The sequence below is a fragment of the Bubalus kerabau genome, chromosome 1, assembly GCF_029407905.1.
Source record: "Bubalus kerabau isolate K-KA32 ecotype Philippines breed swamp buffalo chromosome 1, PCC_UOA_SB_1v2, whole genome shotgun sequence".
Taxonomy (NCBI): Eukaryota; Metazoa; Chordata; class Mammalia; order Artiodactyla; family Bovidae; genus Bubalus; species Bubalus kerabau.
In genome coordinates this window covers 152,814,276-152,834,652 of record NC_073624.1, presented here as the reverse complement: position 1 = coordinate 152,834,652, position 20,377 = coordinate 152,814,276, and the positions used below count along the sequence as shown (strand labels likewise).

General features: G+C 42.6%; 2 protein-coding genes and 1 long non-coding RNA gene across 3 annotated transcripts; 1 reads left to right on the top strand and 2 right to left on the bottom strand.

The window, feature by feature from the left end:
* Positions 1–1,800: 1,800 nt before the first annotated feature.
* CHCHD1 (coiled-coil-helix-coiled-coil-helix domain containing 1) lies at positions 1,801–3,146 on the bottom strand. The gene is made up of 3 exons (XM_055536127.1): positions 2,951–3,146; positions 2,707–2,825; positions 1,801–2,108 (listed from the first exon to the last, which is right to left on the bottom strand). The coding sequence occupies exons 1-3, from the start codon at positions 3,072–3,074 to the stop codon at positions 1,995–1,997; spliced, it is 357 nt and encodes a 118-aa protein (XP_055392102.1). The 5' UTR covers positions 3,075–3,146; the 3' UTR covers positions 1,801–1,994.
* LOC129620226 (uncharacterized) lies at positions 3,120–12,160 on the top strand. Its single transcript, XR_008698450.1, has 3 exons — positions 3,120–3,255; positions 3,520–4,175; positions 9,196–12,160. It is a non-coding gene; the product is annotated as an uncharacterized LOC129620226 (long non-coding RNA).
* A 1,392-nt stretch (positions 12,161–13,552) lies between these two features.
* FUT11 (fucosyltransferase 11) lies at positions 13,553–20,332 on the bottom strand. Its single transcript, XM_055536116.1, has 3 exons — positions 19,509–20,332; positions 18,802–19,427; positions 13,553–17,334 (listed from the first exon to the last, which is right to left on the bottom strand). Exons 1-3 carry the CDS (start codon positions 20,214–20,216, stop codon positions 17,187–17,189), a joined length of 1,482 nt encoding a protein of 493 aa, XP_055392091.1. The 5' UTR covers positions 20,217–20,332; the 3' UTR covers positions 13,553–17,186.
* Between the last annotated feature and the right edge of the window lie 45 nt (positions 20,333–20,377).

Sequence of the window (20,377 nt, the reverse complement as noted above, 5' to 3'; positions counted from 1 at the left end):
CGCCCCCAGTACCGTTAACTGAAAGCCAACCACCCAAAGTATACGAAATGACTGTAGATCCCAGCAATAAGTCGGCGCCCGTAACACTCCCAAGGAATAAACAGCCGCCACGCATGTCGGGAATTGTAGGCTGTCAAGAGACAAACACAGGAACCATTGGGTGGGGTTATTGTCCTAACTCTGGATAGGCCCAGGGCCCCACCACCTTCTGGGAATTGTAGTTCAGAAGCCTGCATTCCAGAAGACTTTTTATGGGGCCTAATTGGCGAAGCACCAGGAAAAGAAGGCATTTGATTTCGGGAGGTGGTAGTACTGTTGTCAGTGGGGACTTTGAGTCTAGATGTTCCTAACCTTTTCTATGTGTGTGCCATAGCAACCTGGTGAAGACCCGGGACCCCCCCTCCTCCCTCACCGGCCCCCGCAATAGTATTTTTTTAAGTATTTATTTATATATTTTTGGCCACATGTGGAATCTTAGTTTCCTGAACAGGGATTGAACCTGCGCCCTCTGCACTGGATGCAGAGTATTAATCACTGGACCACCTGGGAGGTCCCTCAGATTGTTTATAAATAGACTAAATCAAAGAATTATAAAGAAAATATTTTATGTTGATATACAATTATCAAAATATTAATAAATTTAGTTCAGTTCAGTCGCTCAGTCGTGTCTGACTCTTTGCCACCCCATGGACAGCAGCACGCCAGGCTTCCCTGTGATGAGTATAAATATTGAGACATCTGTAACAAACTCTAAGGTATAAAATATTGTGGTTTCATATAGGTATTGCTAATAATAGTGTTGTTTCCCAGTGCTAACTGAAATACTCAATTTCAGTTGTGGTTAAAGATAACTTTTTCTGTTCTCATCCATATTCACAGACCTCTTACTGGGAGTCTATTGACCAAAGGTTAAGAACTTCAAGGCTAGTCCACAGTACCTAAGCACTGAACTTCTTCCTAACAGCCTCAGCCGGCAGAATAGGCAGTTGTCCAGTACTCCATCAATGGGGTATATGGTGGTATGGGGTATGTGCTTCAAGGAGGCATGGCCCCTTCATTTATCTTAATAATTATCCCACTGGAGCTTTAAAACCCCCACTGATCCCTTTGTACATTTAATGGGGATATATGTGCTGTAAAGTACATAGAAAAGGTTAACTCAGTTATGTCTGAAAGGGCAGGCTATAGAATATCAAGAGGTCACAAAAGCAGATAATGACACTACTGAACAGGTAATACATAAAGATGGTAATTGCCAATTAAGTCTTAGTCTCACCACTTGGGGGAGTCCCATGACCAGATCTCTGGAGAATGGAGATAATCAACTCTATTTGATTAATCTTTATTTCCATGTGGGGATAAGAAACTAGGATTGTCAGATCTTTTTTTTTTTTTTAAGGGAAGCGAAAAAGTGGACTTTTTATGACAGTTTTTCTATTGTGGTCAGCTAATTTAAATTTTAACTGTGTGGGCCAAATAAAATTCATCTGCAGTAACTGTGGGTTATTAATTTGTGAACCTCTGATTATTCCAGCAGCACCTTACAGAGGCTATGCACAACAATAGGTCGTCTCTAAATATACTTACAGATGATGGCAAAAAACTGTACATACGGATAACAACCTTAATGCATTCAAAGGCAAGGGCACTAAATGGTATAAAGGACCTCAATTGCAGGACAACACAAAGGTTTTTGTCCTGCTCCTGGTGCAAATCAGGGAGCAAACACCTTTCAGAATGTAGGGGAGGACACAAGGTTCAACTATGGTGGGAGTACCTAATCCACGACAAAAGGCCAAGTTCTCTTCAGAAGATTTTATTTCAAAATAAAGCAAAATTTCCACCCACAGAATGTTTCCAAAGGGTAAAAAAAAAAAGACAGTGTTTTGCCTCTTTCTACTCTTCAAAGAGAGCAAGGCAGTGCAAATATCTCTAAAATGCCTCTGTTTAATTCTCAGAAGCTAAGTCCAGTCATTGAAAATGCTCCTCCATTTTCAGCTGAGGTGAGGCTTGTTAGGAAACCTCTGTAACAGCTTATTCAACTTCCTGGGGGGTAAACTCCCCAACTCTCCCAGATCCTCCTGGACTGATCTCATTTTTCGGGCTGCCTGAAAACACAGAACAAAAATTAAAATGATAGCTCTTAAGTTGGCCCTGACCTAAGCTAATAGTTCTCACACAACCCAAATTACGCTAAGGTGTTAACCAGCCTGGAGATCTGTGTCCTCTTCCCAGTTCCCTTTCATTCATAGGACTTCGGATCCACGAATGATTGTAAAATCTGAATTATACAATTTAGTATACAATTCCCAGTCGGCAATTTAGTCTGGAAACTAAACAACCTGTCCTTTACTGTCTCTAGTTTACTTTAAACAATAATGTCTATTTGAAAAGCAATTTAAACTTTAAAAAGTGGCGTTCCCATGCATGTCTTCACTTGATAAAAAAAATTCTATAAAACGAATATTAATTATTAACCTCATTTTGCACCCGGTAAAGCTGAAAGCAATGAAACAAATCTCTCAGCATCACAGCGATTTCAAAACAGTAACCTTTCCCACTCTGGCGTGATCAAGTAGCTTCCAAAAATCTCCTCTCCCTTTCAGAATGAGAGGGACTTTCTTATCACCAAGCAAGAGCAGAAGAACCACTACTGTATGCCCCCTATTTTCCTCTCAAAAGGGCAACCCAGAAGCCTCCTGTCACCTCAGCCCTCGAAGCACAATCGAAGAAGTCGCGGATCTCTTTTTTGCACGCTTCGTCGCGGAATTCATTCTGCTTCCAGCAAGCCATCATTATCGACATCTCCGTGATACAGGTCGCCTCTGGAGGAGCAGAACGGAAGGATCCTCAGTCACAAAGAAACCCTTACTTTCCGACCCTCCCACCCAGTAGCCTTCAGCACTATTCCGGCTTCCGCTCTGGGGCCTCCAAGGCTCAGAGGACTCACCGCCCTTCTCCCGGCGCCGTTCCCCGACATGGTTAGCTAGGATGAGAGGCTTATTGGGCTTCAGTATAGGCTTCCGCGGATTCCCAAGCCGTGCTAACCGACCCCGGAGGCTTGGCGTCGCCATTGCGCACGGAGCTCCCGGCAGGCTCTGCGGCGCCGTGCGTGACCCTGCGTGACCCCTACAAGCCGGATAAGGTTCGGCTGCAACCCACCCACCTCCCGCCCCGGGATGCCCTTCTTACTTTTCTTGGCGGGGTCGCCTTGATTCCGGTTTCGGACCCTGGCTAGTGTAGACACTTGTGCAGGTTAGGAGGAGAATCTCTGGGGCTGTTTTGTGGGTCCACGCTGACTTTTGTGAGCTCTGGGCCCTGAAGTCTTGGGCAGTACTGGGCCAGGAACACCCAGGAAAGAGCCCAAGTTTCGGGTTGTAAAGTAGGCGTTAGAGAGTGATTGACATAGGCAAGGACAGAGGATGGGAGCGGATCAAAATGTGAGACTTAAAGGTGCTAACTTGGGAATGATTTAATTTTAATAAACCTTAAAGAACTGTTGGTTTTGATTACCTTTAGAGCCACTTCGAAGCCGTGAAGAAAAATAGGTTCATTTATTTGAACAGCTGCTGCGGCTTAAAGAATCGTTTTTGTAGGAGACAGGCCTACTAAAAGGCCTGACAGAAGAATTAAACAATCTTGCTGAGAGGACATGACTCAGTATGTGATTCCTGAAGGAATCCAAGAAGGAACAGAAAACATCTTGAAAGCAGGATGGACACCTGGGATGGAAAGCCATCAACAGACTGTTCCTATCCTTGGTGCCTGGGAGGCACATAAAGATTACCTGGGTCTCTGTCCTTGAGGCAGAAAAACAGGGATACAAAAATATTAAATGTTAACTGCACAGGATTATCATTGAAGGCCACCTGACCTGCTATGCTCATGTAAACACGTACAAGCAAGTCTCAAAAAGTATAATAAAGCAGACTTGAGATCAGTTTGGGCGCCTTCACCTCGTGGGGGTGTTGGTTCCCTGATCCCCGCTGTAACTTTCTTGAGTGTTTCTCACTCTTTTGCCATGGCGGCGCTTTGGGGAACCTGTGCTGTCGAGCTGGACTCGACAAGTGGCGCCCCAACGGGGACCTGAAAGGGAAACCAGCTTTCGAAGCTTCTCCTTAGGAGGCAAGGAACGAGGGAATTCCAACCGAAGAGGTGGACGTGGAAAGTACCTGGTGAGTACACCCCATGAATAATTCAATCAGGGTAACAATGGAGCATGGGTTGCCATTTCCTGTTCCAGAAAATCTTCCCGACCTAGGGATCGAACCCTGATCTCCTGCATTGTGGGCAGACGCTTTACCGTCTGAGCCATAAGGGAAGCCCTAAGCATATATGCAAGTCTTAAAAGACTTTGTTGAAAACCTTGGGAGTGCAAGTTTCTCATTCTGCTTTAAAAGACTTACTTTCTGCTATTGAAAAACATTGCTATTGACTTGATCCAGATAGAGGGACTTTAAGGTATAAAGAATAGCAAGAAGTTATGCGTTGCCTACGCAGAGCTTATCATAGTGGGGAACGTAGTCCTTTGTCTGGTCACTGGGGAATCTTATTAGCACTGCGCTAGGACCATTACATTCAGAAGCCTCCGATTCTGAAAATTCTGTAGAGACAATACATGAATCTTGTTTATATGAGAATAGTGATTCTGAAGGGGGAAAAGCACCTCTGCGCCCCAAACGAAAAGAGCAAAAGAAAATAAAATCGTGGGAATAATGATCATTTTCCCATGGTTAATGTGGCTCATCCTTCAGCACCCTTAACAGAGCCACCCCCTTTAGATCCGGAGACTCCATGGGATGACGGCATTTTGAACCTCATCTGACAGTGCCCAACCATATTTCTCCCTTTCAAAGGGGAATTAGACAGGCACAACTACAAGGGGATGAAGATGCCCTAGCCCTCCCCGTGGTGGTCACTCAGGTTTCCCCTGGTCCACAATATCCACAAGGTGCTATTACTTATGGTTATCACCCTCTGCCTTTTAAGACAGTCAAAGAGATAAAACAAGCATGTACACAATACGGTACTAACTCTCCATATACTATGGGTTTAATTCAAGGACTTTCACAAGCTGAAAGGCTGATCCCTTTTGACTGAGATACGGTTGCAAGAACTTGTTTTTCATCCTCTGAATTTTTACAATTTAAAACCTGGTGGCAAGATGAAACAAATCAACAAGCTCATAAAAATGCTGCTTCAAATCCCCCTATTAACATTTCCTTGGATCAGCTGATGGGGTCAGGAGGATATTTTGGAATACAGGCTCAATTACAATTTGATGATCAGGTCCTCTCCCAAGTACGATTTGTATGTTTAAGAGCTTGGGAAAACCTTAATCCTCCTGGACATACTACTCCATCATTTACACAAGTTAGACAGTCTAATGGAGACATTTATGTTGACTTTATAGCCAGACTTTGAAAAAATTTAATGAGCATGGTATCTCAACCTAATCTAAGGGACATGCTTTTACAGCTGTTGGCTTATGACAATGCTAACTCTGAATGCCAAAAGGCTCTCCAACCTTTAAAAGCTCAGGGAAGAAAAATAAAATAAAAATAAAAAAATAAAAGCTCAGGGAAGCAACTTGGAAGATTATATAAAGGCGTGTCATGATACTGGATCAGAACCCTATAAGATGCAGTTATTGGCACAGGCCCTTTCAAAAGGAAAAAAGGACAATAAAATTAAATGTCATGGATGTGGAAAACTGGGACAAATGAAAAAAGATTGTAAAATAAATAATAATGATCGAAAAGGGGAAGCTAAAGCCCCTGGATTATGTTCTAAATTTCAAAAAGGAAATCACTGGGCTAATCAATGCCATTCCAAATTTCATAAAGACAGGACTCCTCTGTTGGGAAACACCTTTCTGAGCCGAGCTAGGGGCTCCCAAAACAATCCGCGCTCATGGAATGCAGTCCCATTCACATATCCCACTCAAATATTAGAAAACAATCAATCTATGATTTACTCCCAGCAACCTCAGGCAATGGCAACCCACTCCAGTGCTCTTGCCTGGAGAATCCCACGGACGGAGGAGCCTGGTAGGCTACAGTCCATGGGGTCGCTAAGAGTCGGACACGACTGAGCGACTTCACTTTCACTTTTCACTTTCATGCATTGGAGAAGGAAATGGCAACCCACTCCAGTATTCTTGCCTGGAGAATCCCAGGGACAGAGGAGCCTATTGGACAGCTGTCTATGGGGTCGCACAGAGTCAGACACGATTGACATGACTTAGCAGTAGCAGTAGCAGTAACCTCGGGCAGCGCAGCAATAGATATTCCTGCCCTAGATAATCAATTATTGATGCCATCTATGAGAGTATGTAAAATTCCTACAGGAATATGGGGTCCTCTTCCAAAAAATACTGTTGGACTTATGATTGGTAGAAGTAGTCTAACTATAAAGGGCATTCAAGTACAAATTGGAATCATTGAAGACTTTGAAAGGGAAATTCATGTTATGATGAGTGCTAATATTCCATATCAAATAAATAAGGGAGACTGAATTACACAACTCCCTTCTGTTGCCTTACATAAAGATTAATCCCCTAGAAAAAGAGGAGGAGGATTTGGAAGTACGGGAAACCAAGTATATTGGCAGACCTATGTTACTGATGAGAGACCAAAACTAGATACAGAAATAATGGGAAAGAGATTTCCTGGGCTCATGGATACAGGAGCTGATGTTTCAATAATAGCTATAAAACATTGACCTCATTCCTGGCCATTAAATCAGTTCCTACTGTTATAACAGGAATAGGGACTATGAATAATATCTGTCAGAGCTCTCAAACAATGCTCTGTAAAGGCCCAAAACAACAAACTGCCACTTTGCAACCTCTGGTTGCAGATATTCCAATCAATTTTGGGGGACGAGATTTATTAATGCAATGGGGAGCATATGTAACCATACCCACTATATCCCCACAAGCTAAACAAATTATGGCCAATATGGGGTATAACCCTTTCCAAAATCCAAATTTATCCTAGGGGCCACTGCTTCAAAAAAGACTGCATTAAAACTGACTTGGCTTTCAGAAAAACCCATATAGATGGAGCAGTGGCCCTTAACCAGAGAAAAATTGGAAGCATTATATGAACTAATACTAGAACATAAAGAACAAGGACATATAATTGAATCTACTAGCCCCTGGAACTCCCCAGTTTTTGTTGTAAAAAAGAAATCAGGTAAATGGAGAATATTAACAGACCTAAGAAAAATTAATGCTGTAATGGAACCCATGGGAGCCTTACAGCCAGGTATTTTCTTACCATCTATGATTCCTAAAAAATGACATCTTACAATAATAGACTTAAAAGATTGTTTTTTTACTGTTTCTTTAGATCCTTCTGATGCTCCTAAGTTTGCTTTTACTGTCCTAGCATTAATACCAGTCAGAGATATCAATGGACTGTCTTACCTCAAGGATGATGAATAGTCCTGCTGCTGCTGCTGCTAAGTCGCTTCAGTTGTGTTCGACTCTGTGCGATCCCATAGACGGCAGCCCACCAGGCTCCCCTATCCCTGGGATTCTCCAGGCAAAAACACTGGAGTGGGTTGCCATTTCCTTCTCCAATGCATGAAAGTGAAAAGTGAAAGTGAAGTCGCTTAGTTGTGTCCAACTCTTAGCGACCCCATGGACTGCAGCTCACCAGGCTCCTCCGTCCGTGGGATTTTCCAGGCAAGAGTACTGGAGTGGGGGTGCCATTGCCTTCTCCGTGAAAGTCCTACTTTATGTCACATTTTTATTAATCAGCCCTTGTCTATCATTAGACAGAAATATCCCCAGGCTTATGTTATACATTATATGGATGATATTTTATTGGCTTATCCAGATAATCAGTTATTGCACCATATATTTTTAGACACTCAAAATATATTGAAAGAATTTGGCTTAATAATTGCCCCGGATAAAATACAGAAAATAATTATTTGGGATACATTCTTAATCGTCATACAGTATCCTCTTAAAAGATACAAATTAGAACTGATCACCTTAATACTCTGAACAACTTGCAAAAATTATTAGGAGATATTAATTGGTTATGACCTACACTGCTGCTGCTGCTGCTAAGTCACTTCAGTCGTGTCTGACTCTATGTGACCCCATAGACGGCAGCCCACCAGGCTCCACCGTCCCTGGGATTCTCCAGGCAAGAACACTGGAGTGGGTTGCCATTTCCTTCTCCAATGCATGAAAGTGAAAAGTGCAAGTGAAGTCGCTCAGTCCTGTCCTACTCTTCGTGACCCCATGGACTGCAGCCTACCAGGCTTCTCTGTCCATGGGATTTTCTAGGCAAGAGTACTGGAGTGGGGTGCTATCGCCTTCTCTGATGACCTACACTGGGTATCCTTAATTATGCTTTGACAAATTTATTTGATACTCTAAAAGGAGATACAGATCTCAGCAGTCCATGAACACTTACAGCTGAAGCCAATCGAGAATTACAAGAAATGAATCAAGGCATGCAACAAAAATAGTTATCTCGAATTGATATTCAACAACCTTTAACTGCTTTAATTATTCCTACACCTCATTCTCCTACAGGAATAATATGGCAAAATGAATTTATAATTACAATGGGTATTTTTACCCCATAAACAAACAAAATTATTGACTACCTATGTAGACCTTATTAGTAAATTGATTTTTAAATCGAGGACTCGTATTCGACAAATTTCAGGATATGATCCCAAATATATAATAGTTCCTTTAGCTAAAGGTCAGATAGAATGACTTTTTGCACAAAACATGGAATGGCAGATAGCATTATCTGATTTTATTGGTACAATTGATTGTCACCCTGGGATTTCTTCAGAAGGAATGATACTAAAGCTGAAACTCCAGTACTTTGGCCACCTGATGCAAAGAGTTGACTCATTGGAAAAGACTCTGATGCTGGGAGGGATTGGGGGCAGGAGGAGAAGGGGACGACAGAGGATGAGATGGCTGGATGGCATCACTGACTTGATGGACGTGACTCTGAGTGAATTCCGGGAGTTGGTGATGGACAGGGAGGCCTGGCGTGCTGCGATTCATGGGGTCGCAAAGAGTCGGACACGACTGAGCGACTGATCTGATCTGATCCATCTTCTAAATTAATTTTCTTAAAAAACATGTTTTTAAATTGCCTAGAATAACTAAAACAAAACCTATCGAGTGTGCTCCTATCTTTTTTACAGATGCAAATAAAGAATGTAAGGATGGATATTATGGTCCAACCACCAAAATTTGGCAATCATCATATTCATCAATACAACAAGCTGAACTAGATGCCATAATTACTGTCCTGTCAGACATTGTAATACCCATTAATATTATCTCAGATTCTCAATATGCTATTAAGGTAAGTTTCCAGATAGAAATTATTCATATTCCTGTCTCGGGAATTTTTTCATCAGTTATTTTTGAAATTACAAGATATAGTTAGGAATCAACAATTTCCATTTCATATTACTCATATCCGCTCTCATTCTCAATTACCAGAACCTTTATCAGAAGGTAATGACCAGATTGATGTTAAATTAACTACATTCCTTACTCCCACTTAGTTTCATGATTTAACTTACATTAACGTCAGAGGATTACAATATTGTTTTCAGTTATCCCGACAACAAGCTAAAAATATTGTTTCTCAATGCCCTACCTGTCAGACTTCCACAATAGTGCCCATAAATCAGGAAGGCGTAAATCCTTGTGGATTATATCCTAATGACTTATGGCAAACTGATGTTACTCATATGCCCTGTTTTGGTAATTTAGGTTTAATACATGTTTCCATTGACACATATTCTGGAATGATTTTTGCTTCAGTTCATAATGGAGAGTCAACTGTTCAATGTATCCCTCACTTACGACAAGCTCTTGCCTATATGGGCCTACCGAAAACTATAAAAACTGACAATGGGCCTTCTTATAAAAGTCATATCTTTCAAAAAATTTTAGCTGACTGGTCTATTAAACATATTACAGGCATTCCTTATAATCCTCAAGGACAAGCCATCATCAAACGTGCCCACTGAACTTTAAAACTTATACTACAGAAACAAAAAGGGGGAGGACAGTATGGCTTTTGGGACCTGTTTCCCCTAAGGATAAAATAGCTCTAGCTCTTTTTACTCTAAATTTTTTGGACACAAGAGGGCCATATGAGAAACCAGCAGCTGAGGTTCACTGGAACTTTTCACAACAGACTAAAGATACTTCCCTTAAAGTTTCTCCCTTATAGGAGGTTTGGCAAAAAATATTGTGGAAGGAGGACAGGGAATGGAAGCTGGGTATCATGCTTAAACAAGGAAGAGGGTATGCTCTTATCTTAATAGAGGAAATGAACACCGATGGATCCCGAGGAGGAGAATCTGGTATTGGAAAGAAAAAAACATGATTTGATATAGACCCACCCTCCAGACTTCTGACGCATGCCATGCCACACCTTACGTTAGAACTTGGGCCTGCCAAGACCAAGTGAGCGTGAACTGCCACAATACCCACTTGGGGGCAGATAAGTTATCACAGGGCACTGAGAGCCTAGTTCATCATCATGGCCTTCCAAAAACATCTGCCAATCTACTACTGGCTATGGTAACCCTTATCACAACGTCAGTAAGTGTTCAAGCTGATTCCAGTCATCATTATTGGGCATATATTCTCAATCCTCCTTTATTAAGACCCATTACATAGCAAGATTCAGTATTCCCATATTTGTCAATGATTCAGCCTGCCTTCCTGGTCCTTATGATCCAAGCCTTCCTTTAAAAGAAGAAGAAGGACGATCTCTAAAAAATTATACAGTAAGAACAGATAGCACATCCATTTGTATAGGATTTGGAGAATTCTGTTTAAAGATGGGATTCCGGGGATGGCTTTCTATTGTAGAAAAGCCTGGAGAGAATAAGAACACTTTTTTCTTATTAACAGCACTTACTTTTAAAGAAAGAGAAAATTCCACCATACATTATAGTCCTCCTAATCTCCCAGGCTATGCTTTTAAGAATAGGACATGGTATGGATGGAGGACTGGATCCAGTGGAAAAATGGTAGAGGGTCTGAAGGTCATCTGTTACTAAATACTCCTGAGGGACAGATTATAGATTAGGGCCCTAGAGGAACCCCTAAGATTAAAGGAACAAGTATTTCTAGTCCATGGATATATCATAATAACACACTTAATACATATGGAAATGCATCTTTGATATGGCATGGAGAGGGATTTGCTCCCCCCATTCCTCACCTTATCCATCACCCAGTACATAATGAGATTTGGAAGATACCTATGGCTTTAAAAACCCTTAAGGCTTGGAATGGCCAGTATACTGAATATATCTTAAACGATCCTAAGGCAACTTTTAATTTTACTAAAAATTCTACTCATACTATTCAGGCCTGTGTAAGATTACCTTTTGTGCTTATGTTAGGGCCAGTGATGTGTAACATCTCTACTGGTCTCATAAATTGTATAAATTGTTCTTTTTATACTTGTTTAAACAATACCATTCCTTTGAATGAATCCTGGCAAAGTATTTATGTTTTAAAAACTTGGACAGGTATTTGGATACCAGTGGATTTACAAAGAGGCTGGCAAGAAAGCCCTACTCTTTATGCCATAGAAGAAATTATAAAAGCAACTTTTAAAAGAACAAAAAGATTTATTGGTATGTTAAATAGCAGCTATTCTGGGAATTATAGCAATAACCACCACTACAGCAGTGTCGCATTGCATCAACCTGTTCAAACTTCATTTTGTACAAGAATGGCATAAGGATGCAGACGTTCTTTGGTCCACTCAACAAAAAATAGATGAAAAATTGGCTTCACAAGTGGCTGGCTTACAATATTCTGTTATTTTATTAGGAGATCAATTGGTAAGTCTACAAAAACAAGACTAAAGTGTGACTGGAATTACACATCATTCTGTGTGACTGCACATAAATATGTATAATCAATCGACTTTTAACTGGGATAAAGTTAAACGATATTTACTAAATCAAGGAAATATTACATTAGATATACAAGAGTTACAACGTGACATTCTAAGCATGTTTAATAAAAAACTTGATGTGATTACTGGCTCTTCTTTGCTTAATGCTATAGCTGATGGACTGTCTTCCTTAAATCCTCTCAAACAAATCAAATCCTATGGTTATGGACTTATAATTAGTTGCAATGTTTTATTAATCATTAAGTTTTATCTCTGTATAGTCTGGAGAAGAACACGAAAGAAGCAGCAGCAACAGTTAGCCTTCTTGACTATATTCAGTTATCTACAGAAACAAAAAGGGGGAGATGTAGGAGACAGGCCTACTAAAAGGCCTGACAAAAGAATTAAACAATCTTGCTGAGAGGACATGACTCAGTATGTGACTCGTGAAGGAATCCAGGAAGGAACAGCAAACATTTTGAAAGCAGGATGGACACCTGGGATGGAAAGCCATCAGCAGACTGTTCCTGTCCTTGGTGCCTGGGAGGCACATAGAGACTACCTAGGTCTCTGTCCTTGAGACAGAAAAACAGGGATACAAAATATTAAATGTTAACTGCACAGGATTATTATTGAAGGCCACCTGGCCTGCTATGCTCACGTAAACACGTACAAGCAAGTCTCAAAAAGTATAATAAAGCAGACTTGAGATCAGTTTGGACGCCTTCACTTCGTGGGGGTGTTCATCCCGATCCCCGCTGTAACTTCGAGTGTTTCTCACTCTTTTGCCACGGCGGTGGTTTGGGGAACCTGTGCTGTCGAGCTGGACACGACAGTTTTCTCATTTGTAGTGATCTCATTGGATAGGGTGAGGTTTAAGCACTTTCTCACATTCATCGTTTTATTTAATCTTCTCGCCAATCCTGCAAAGATACTTTGCAGTATCATCTCTATTTATACACTTGGCCCTTGGATTGTAATGCCTAGCTTTAACTAGACTTGGTTCTAAGTGACCTTTTCTACCCCCTGCCCCTCTGAAGTGACTTAGCTGTTTACAAAACTCAGTCCAAAGATGTACCACTGATGCTCAAGGCATTTACGCATGATCTCCAAGAAATGTTTCTGGTAATGAAAGGATAATTTGGACAGTCTTATAATTCATCAGATGATGATTACTTTGGAGGAGCAGTTTTTATTTGGTTATGTAAATTGAGTGTGCGCTAATCACTTGTCAGATATTTAGAATCGTCCCATTTATCTCCGCATGACTGGCTCTTTTTGTTCTGTTGAGTCTCACTTGATGTCAAAGAGGAGTTCCCTGACGTCCATCCTAAACCACCATCAACATGTTTTATTTTCTTCATAGTATCTATCATACTCTGGATTATCTTATTCAATTATTGTTTGTTTACGGCTTTAACCCCAACACCCACTTAAAATGTACACATAATGAGAGCAGGGACCTTGTCAGTCTTGCTCAGTGCTATATCCCAGGGCCTAGAGTAATGCCAATACATATTTGTTAAATGAACAAATGTTTGAAATATTTTTGCAAGTCTCCAACTTTACCATGTTCACCCCAGAAATAAAATCAAGCAGAAGACACTGTTTAAAAAGAAGCCATTTATTAATACAAAATTAAACCTGAGATAATAGAAAATAGCAACTCTTGGGAATTATAAAGGCATCAGCCCCATGCTCCACCCCCACTCCAGCAACACAAATAAAGTTGATTCCTATTGGACACTTCTACCACTAATAACCTCAAGCCTGCTGCGGTATACAGAGCAGGCTGGGCTCCAAACCACAGAAAATTCACATTGCTTGCTTTCTCCACAGAGAAAGTGAAGCCTTTAGTTGGAGAGCCATGTGGCTACTTCTGGTTCTGCTTTCCCTTGTGGAAAGGTAGCACCTGGCTTACCCTGCTCTTTTGTGAATACTTTTGTGGTAAGAGGAATAAAGAAAGTCTCGGAAGCACCGACCACAAACCAGGGATGAGTCTCCATCCACAATCAGTAATAAACAACTGGCCTACTTTGTACATAAAAGTGCTAAGGTAATGCCAGTTGAACTGGTGTAATTAAACAGGAGAAGTAAGAATGATTCTACACCTTGCATAACCATTGCCTACCCATTTTATTGCACATAATGAAATTTGAGTCCTAACCTTAGTTTGCACTTGGTAATACTGTATTTTGTATACAATATAAACCGGTGTCTGCATTCAAATAGCTTGCACGCTTAGAAGTCTGAGTCCTGAATTTGGCTTTTGTAAGAGTCCGTACTATATCAAATTTTAACATAAGTATTTCAAAGGTCTGTCTTGTTCTTTTCTGCAAAAGTCTAAACAGAAAACTTTCTATACTGTTATGAAGGGCCCTTTTTTTTCTTGGCTGCTCCTTGGGGCATGTGGGATCTTAGTTCGGGACCAGGGAATTAAGGATCAAACTTACCCCACTGCATTGGAAGGCAGAGTCTTAAACACTGGACTGCTAAGGAAGTCCTGAAGGGCATTTTTTATTAAATAAAATGAAAACAGGGAGTTCCCTGGTGGTCCAGTGGTTGGGACTCTGCTCTTTCACTGCCACGGGCCCAGATTCAGTCCCAGGTCAGGGAACTGAGGTCCCACAAGCTGTGTGGCACAGTCAAAAAAAGAAAAAAAAGAATCACCCTGGCAGTGAAATCCAGCCTAAATTATAACTTTGGTTGGCTACATCTTCAAAGGTCACAATAAGTGTGGGGCCCTAGTGGAAGCATCATATATGTATATATGAAAGTGGAAATCCAACTGCGACCCCATGAACTATACACAGTCCATGGAATTCTCTAGGCCAGAATACTGGAGTGGGTAGCCTTTCCCTTCTCCAGGGGATTTTCCCAACCCACGGATCAAACCCAGGTCTCCCACATTGCAGGCGGATCCTTTACCAGCTGAGCCTCAAGGGAAGCCCAATATATATATGAACACCCCACATATATAAATGTTTATTGTGAGGTCTGTTGCAGCATTTCCATTTTGTGGGATATTATATAGTTTCATGTCAGCCAAAAATTGTAAAGTCTCTGATCTTTACCCGATTCAAAGCAAGTGCCATTATGTTTTAAAATAAACACTTGATGTTAGCTTTGATGTAAATAGCTAGATTTTTTAAATTTAAAAACAAACTGGTATATCACACATAGAACAGCTTAGCAGGCTGTTCAAAATATTAAAAACAAAACCTTATAGAAACCCAAGGTCCTATTATACATAGTCTATACTGAAGTCATAAGCATCATCTTCCTCTTCAGTCTTTACAACCACATATATGTCTGTAAATAATGTGTGTGTATATACACATGCATACACACTAAACCAGATATATTGATAAGCTATAGGAATTCTCTAGTGATAATTCATTAATACATTACAACCAGTGTAGTTCTAAGATCCAAGGTGTTCTTGTTCCACTGCCCCAGAAAAAGCAGATGATCTCCCTCTCCATTAAGCTGTATGTTTAAACCACAGTAATAGAAGTGTTTGGCTACCTCCCCAAATCTTTTTATTTAGCCAGCCACTCATGATGGCTTAAATGGTCTTGCTTCATCTCTCATCCCCTTGGGTTTAGGGCCTTAGATGGACTTCATCAAAATGTGGCCTCAGTAAGTACTATAAAATTATGTACTGTAACAGTAATAGAATGGATGAAGTTGGAATGTTTATCCCACTTAAAAGTGCCACAGAATATGAGATAATATGAGATAATTACTAGAGCTATATTGCTGGGCTGATTCTTCCACCATAATTTTCATGAGTTTTGGGGGGAAATGGACTTTTGTAGCATATAAAGATAATAAAATAGAAGAGTTCATTAGGCAGACAGAAAAAGACCAAAGACCTATAAAAATTTGCGCTTTGATTCACATTGACCTATTTTAACCTTTTGAAATGATGATAACTTCTTCTGCTATCATTTGCAGCCTGAGTCTCCATCTCTAAAATAGAGCAGGATGATTCCTTAAGTTGACGTGATATTTATTAGCCTCTGAATTTTGATATTCATGAGGTGAGAAGGAATTTCAGATATGCCCTAGATATGAAGGAAATCAGCACTAAGAAAAGGTGTCCAATCTCTAGCCAGTTTAATGCAGGTGGGAATAAGTGTGGGAATAGTGGTAAGGCTACTCCATCTCCAACAGAAATTGTGGAAAACCAGGCAAGAAAAGCCACTCAAAAAAGCTGACATGAAAGGCAAAGTAAGTGATATAAAAAAATTACAACTCCAGAGAGCCAGAATACAACCCACCAGGAGTTTTGCTTCACCACCAACATAAATAGTTTATAAAGCAAGAGATAGGAATAGAAATTAGGAAAAGGTATTGAATAATGAGTGGTTTATGAGGTGGATGAAACTGGCGCCGATTATACAGAGTGAAGTAAGCCAGAAAGAAAAACACCAGTACAGTATACTAACGCATATATATGGAATTTAGAAAGATGGTAACAATAACCCTGTATGCGAGACAGCAAGAGACACAGACGTATAGAACAGTCTCTTGGACTCTGTGGGAGAGGGAGAGGGTGGGATGATTTGGGAGAATGGCATTGAAACATGTATAATATATAAGAAACGAATCGCCAGTCCAGGTTCGATGCAGGATACAGGATGCCCCGGGGCTGGTGCACTGGGATGACCCAGAGGGATGGTACGGGGAGGGAGGTGGGAGGGGGGTTCAGGATTGGGAACACATGTACACCCGTGGCGGATTCATGTTGATGTATGGCAAAGCCAATATAATATTCTAAAGTAATTAGCCTCCAATTAAATAAATTTAAATTAAAAAAAAATAATGAGCAGTTTAAAGAATACAGGAGAGGTTTTCATACTCGAAACCTGGCCCGTCTTACCTCATTCACAGCCAAGTACTAACATGTCCCAAATCATGACTGAGAGGCTGAAAGAGCTAGAAAAATAAGGAGTTCTTTAAAAATTCTGTTGATCAGCACCTTGAATCAAATGGGGTGTTTCAGGCTTCTGGTTCCCATTGAATCAAAAACTAGATCCTCCATCTCTCCTTGAGAAGAGGCTCTATTACCATAGGCTGAGACCCTGGCTACACATGATTAGAATAAAATATCAGTGGATATAACTTACTCCTTGGATTCATGGTAAGACAGTGTTCATTAAGGACTTGTGCATTGGATATCTTTCATGTCCCATGGTTGTATAAGGACTTCCATCTTAGCTCTATCAAGTTAAATACTTGTATGAGCAATTAGAGATTTTGGTTCCTTTTCATGAAGATCTCTGTTAGGTAATCCCAAAATTTCCCCTGAAGTGTCTCATTGTTGTGGATCATGGCAGTGAGAGCTTCCCCCTGGTCCAGACCTTGCCAATAATCTTGCAGCCACATCTCCTTCCAGCTGAAATATCAAAATGAGAGTTGGATTATGGAGCCTCAGTACAACTAGGAATCCTACCTTTCTCCCAATGGCCAAAGAAATCTTCAGCAGATACAGTGGTTTCTGGTTAGGACCAAGGATCTGCTTTGAGGGAAGGAAATGTGAAGTAAATCCAGTACTAATCTAAGTGACAGGCAGTGAGCCAAAACCACAAATTCATTATCCAAGCCCCCCACACACATACACATATCCCAGTGAGTTAAATTTCCTGACTTGCCTGCTCTTGGTCTCCAAATGTGGAGGGAATTAAGAGGTAGGCAGAGCAGGGGCCAAACTATGGAAACAGTAATCTTCCTAAGAAAAGCAAGTAAGTGTATTTAGATGGTTACTTTTTATGTTACACCTGTTTCAGTAATCAAGAAGTGCAAAAGTATCCAGTGTCTAGTATCCAGTATTTAGATGGTTACTTTTTATGTTACACCTGTTTCAGTAATCAAGAAGTGCAACCATATCCAGTGTCTAGATGAGCCATAACCTGAATGTTTCTCTTTTTTTAATGTTACACTTTTCTTCTGATAAATCATAATATGTTCTGCACAAACTAGATACAAATTACCTGATGTAAATTACTAGATACAAATCCACTCCACTCCCAGGACCAAACTGTGCCAGCCCTCTGCTGCCATCCACTGTCCACGGTGATCTCTGCAGGTCATTCTAGCAGTCTCTCTCAAACATAATCTCACCGCTCCCCTAACAGCTGTGGTTTGCTGCAAATGGCTTCAACGTTTTTCTACCCCATCTCCTATGCTGACCTTGTTTCCAATGCCAACACCTTCTGCTGCCTACTTCAGTAGCCTCCTCACTTCCCTTCCAATCCACATTGGCCACAATCATTAATCATCTTTTGAAAGCATCCCTTCTATTCTGTCTAGGACAAACATAATTTATCATCCAAATCAGGGTAATTTTAAGATTCAAAGGAGATGCTGTTAATAGTTACACCAAGTTAACAGGTATAAACCCTGATTACTGCAGGCAAACCTCCCTGGAAACACTAATGTATTTCTCATCCACAGCCCCACCATGTTGAAGATGCTCAATAAACAGCTGAGTTGATTTTCAGGATAGTCCAGCTCCAGGGCCTGGTATTCAGAATATGTATAACCTGGCCCAGCTTTGTCCCTCATCACTTCCCTAAACAAGCCCTCTGCTCTAGTTGAAGCTTTTTTTGAATCACTACTACAAACACCGTTTATAAAAGCTGATTTTCGTATGTTGTTGCCCTCAATTACCTCTCACATTTTCTACTGCTCTTTCGCAATTTGTCTTCTCTTAGAGTCTTGATACCTTAAAGGCACAGTGACCTCGTGTCATAATTTCCTTATACAACATCCCCTCAGCACCCAGGGCTAGTTTATTGCCTGCAGGAAGCAAGTCTGTAAATCATTTGATTTAATAGCCCCAGGGGACCCCAGCTATCCTTACCTGTCATTCTCAGGAATCTCTTCCACACTGCCAAAGCCAGGTGTGGGCACTGGGCAGTCCATGTGTGAGGGCTGGGCAATATGAGGCTCAGGGACCGGGATATTCCCAGGAGAGGCTGCGTGGGCCTTCTCGGCATCCAGCCGCGCCAGTTCGTGGTCACAGACAAAACACTCGAAGCCGTTAAGGTAGTTAGGTAGTAAGGGGTCATTCACTCCCCATTCGCGCTGCTTCAAACTATCCAGAAGGAACTGGTTAGTGACGCCCCCAGGTTGCTTGTATGCCAAGTATTTCATATATTCTTCATCATTTTTGTCCAGGAAGTCAATAAACTCTGCCAGCTTCTGCGGCGACTCAAAGTCGTCAATGAGGATAATGGAGTGATTGTTCGGCATCCAGTCCCTCACAGAGGGAGAGCCGCGGTACACGGGCACAGCACCGAGGTGCATGGGGCGCCACAATTTTTCTGTCATGTAGTCGTCGCAGATGGCATTTTCGAGAGCCAAATGGAATTTATAGCGGGACAAGAAGGCCAAGAGCTCTGGATCCTCGGTGGTGGCTGTGGCTGTGTCCCGTAACCGCGGCGCGGGCAGCTCCCGATTCTGCAGGCACTTCCCATAGGAGTCCACCTGAGAGAGGTAGAGCACGGCCGTCAAGAGGGTACACCACGCGCCACCCTCCCCTTCCCGCTCCGCCAGGCCCTCACCCACCGGAATGTAGCGCATGAGCTCGCGCACGTAGCGGTCTCGGTCCGCAGGCACGTCGCAGTGGGACTGCAGATAGAGCAGCGGCGCATAGCCGCGGCGGCGCCACTCTGCGCGCTCCTCGAGCGGAGGTGCCGCGCGGCGCAGGTAAGCGATCCCTGGCAGCCACTGCAGCGGCAGCGGGTAGTCCGAGTAGCGACTGAAGGTGGAGGTAAGATTGAAGAGGCGGATGCCCGGACCATGGCTCAGCAAGAAGTTGTTGAGGGGCGACTCCTCGTGCAGAAGCGCCCAGGTCTGGTGCGCCAGGCGCGGAAGCGGCGCCTCGGACGCGCGGAAGTCGGTGCCGTAGAAGAGCAAAGCGCGCGTCCGCGAGTCTCCCCGCACCCGTCGGTCCCGGGACGCCACGCACGCGCCGCGCGCGCACTCGATGCGCTCCGAGTCGCCCGGGAAGTGAGGAAACAGCCCCGGGCTCCACCACAGCAGCACCGGCAGGTCCACCGCCTCCTCCCTCCTGGGCCGCGGGGCCCCCGGACTGCGAGCCACCCCCACTGCGCCCAGCGCCGAGGGAGGCCGGAAAACCGCGCCATCCCACGGCTCCGCCCACTCCGCCTCCCCGCCGGTCTTCCCCTCCGCTGCGAGTCCTGGGCCTCTGGTCGCACAGACACCAAGCACTCCCAGTACAGCAAGCACAGACCCCGGGCGGCCGGCCCCCATGTCTACTCTGGCGGCCGACGCCCGCAGCACCGGTCCCCGCCTGGCTCTGAGTAGCGATGGGACGAGGTCCTACGCCACAGGGGCATGTGGCGCATGCGCGGCTTAGCGGCCAGCTCAGGCCGGCCACTTCCCCAGAGCCGCTAGTCCTGGCAGGAAGGACT

Coding starts and splice junctions, on each gene's coding strand:
- CHCHD1 (XM_055536127.1), bottom strand. CDS start 3,074: ATGGCGACGCCAAGCCTCCGGGGTCGGTTAGCACGGCTTGGGAATCCG. Junction 2,826..2,950: donor ACGGCGCCGGGAGAAGGGCG/GTGAGTCCTCTG, acceptor CTGCTCCTCCAG/AGGCGACCTGTATCACGGAG. Junction 2,109..2,706: donor ATTGTGCTTCGAGGGCTGAG/GTGACAGGAGGC, acceptor CTGTGTTTTCAG/GCAGCCCGAAAAATGAGATC.
- FUT11 (XM_055536116.1), bottom strand. CDS start 20,216: ATGGGGGCCGGCCGCCCGGGGTCTGTGCTTGCTGTACTGGGAGTGCTT. Junction 19,428..19,508: donor AGCTCATGCGCTACATTCCG/GTGGGTGAGGGC, acceptor TACCTCTCTCAG/GTGGACTCCTATGGGAAGTG. Junction 17,335..18,801: donor GAGATTCCTGAGAATGACAG/GTAAGGATAGCT, acceptor TTGATATTTCAG/CTGGAAGGAGATGTGGCTGC.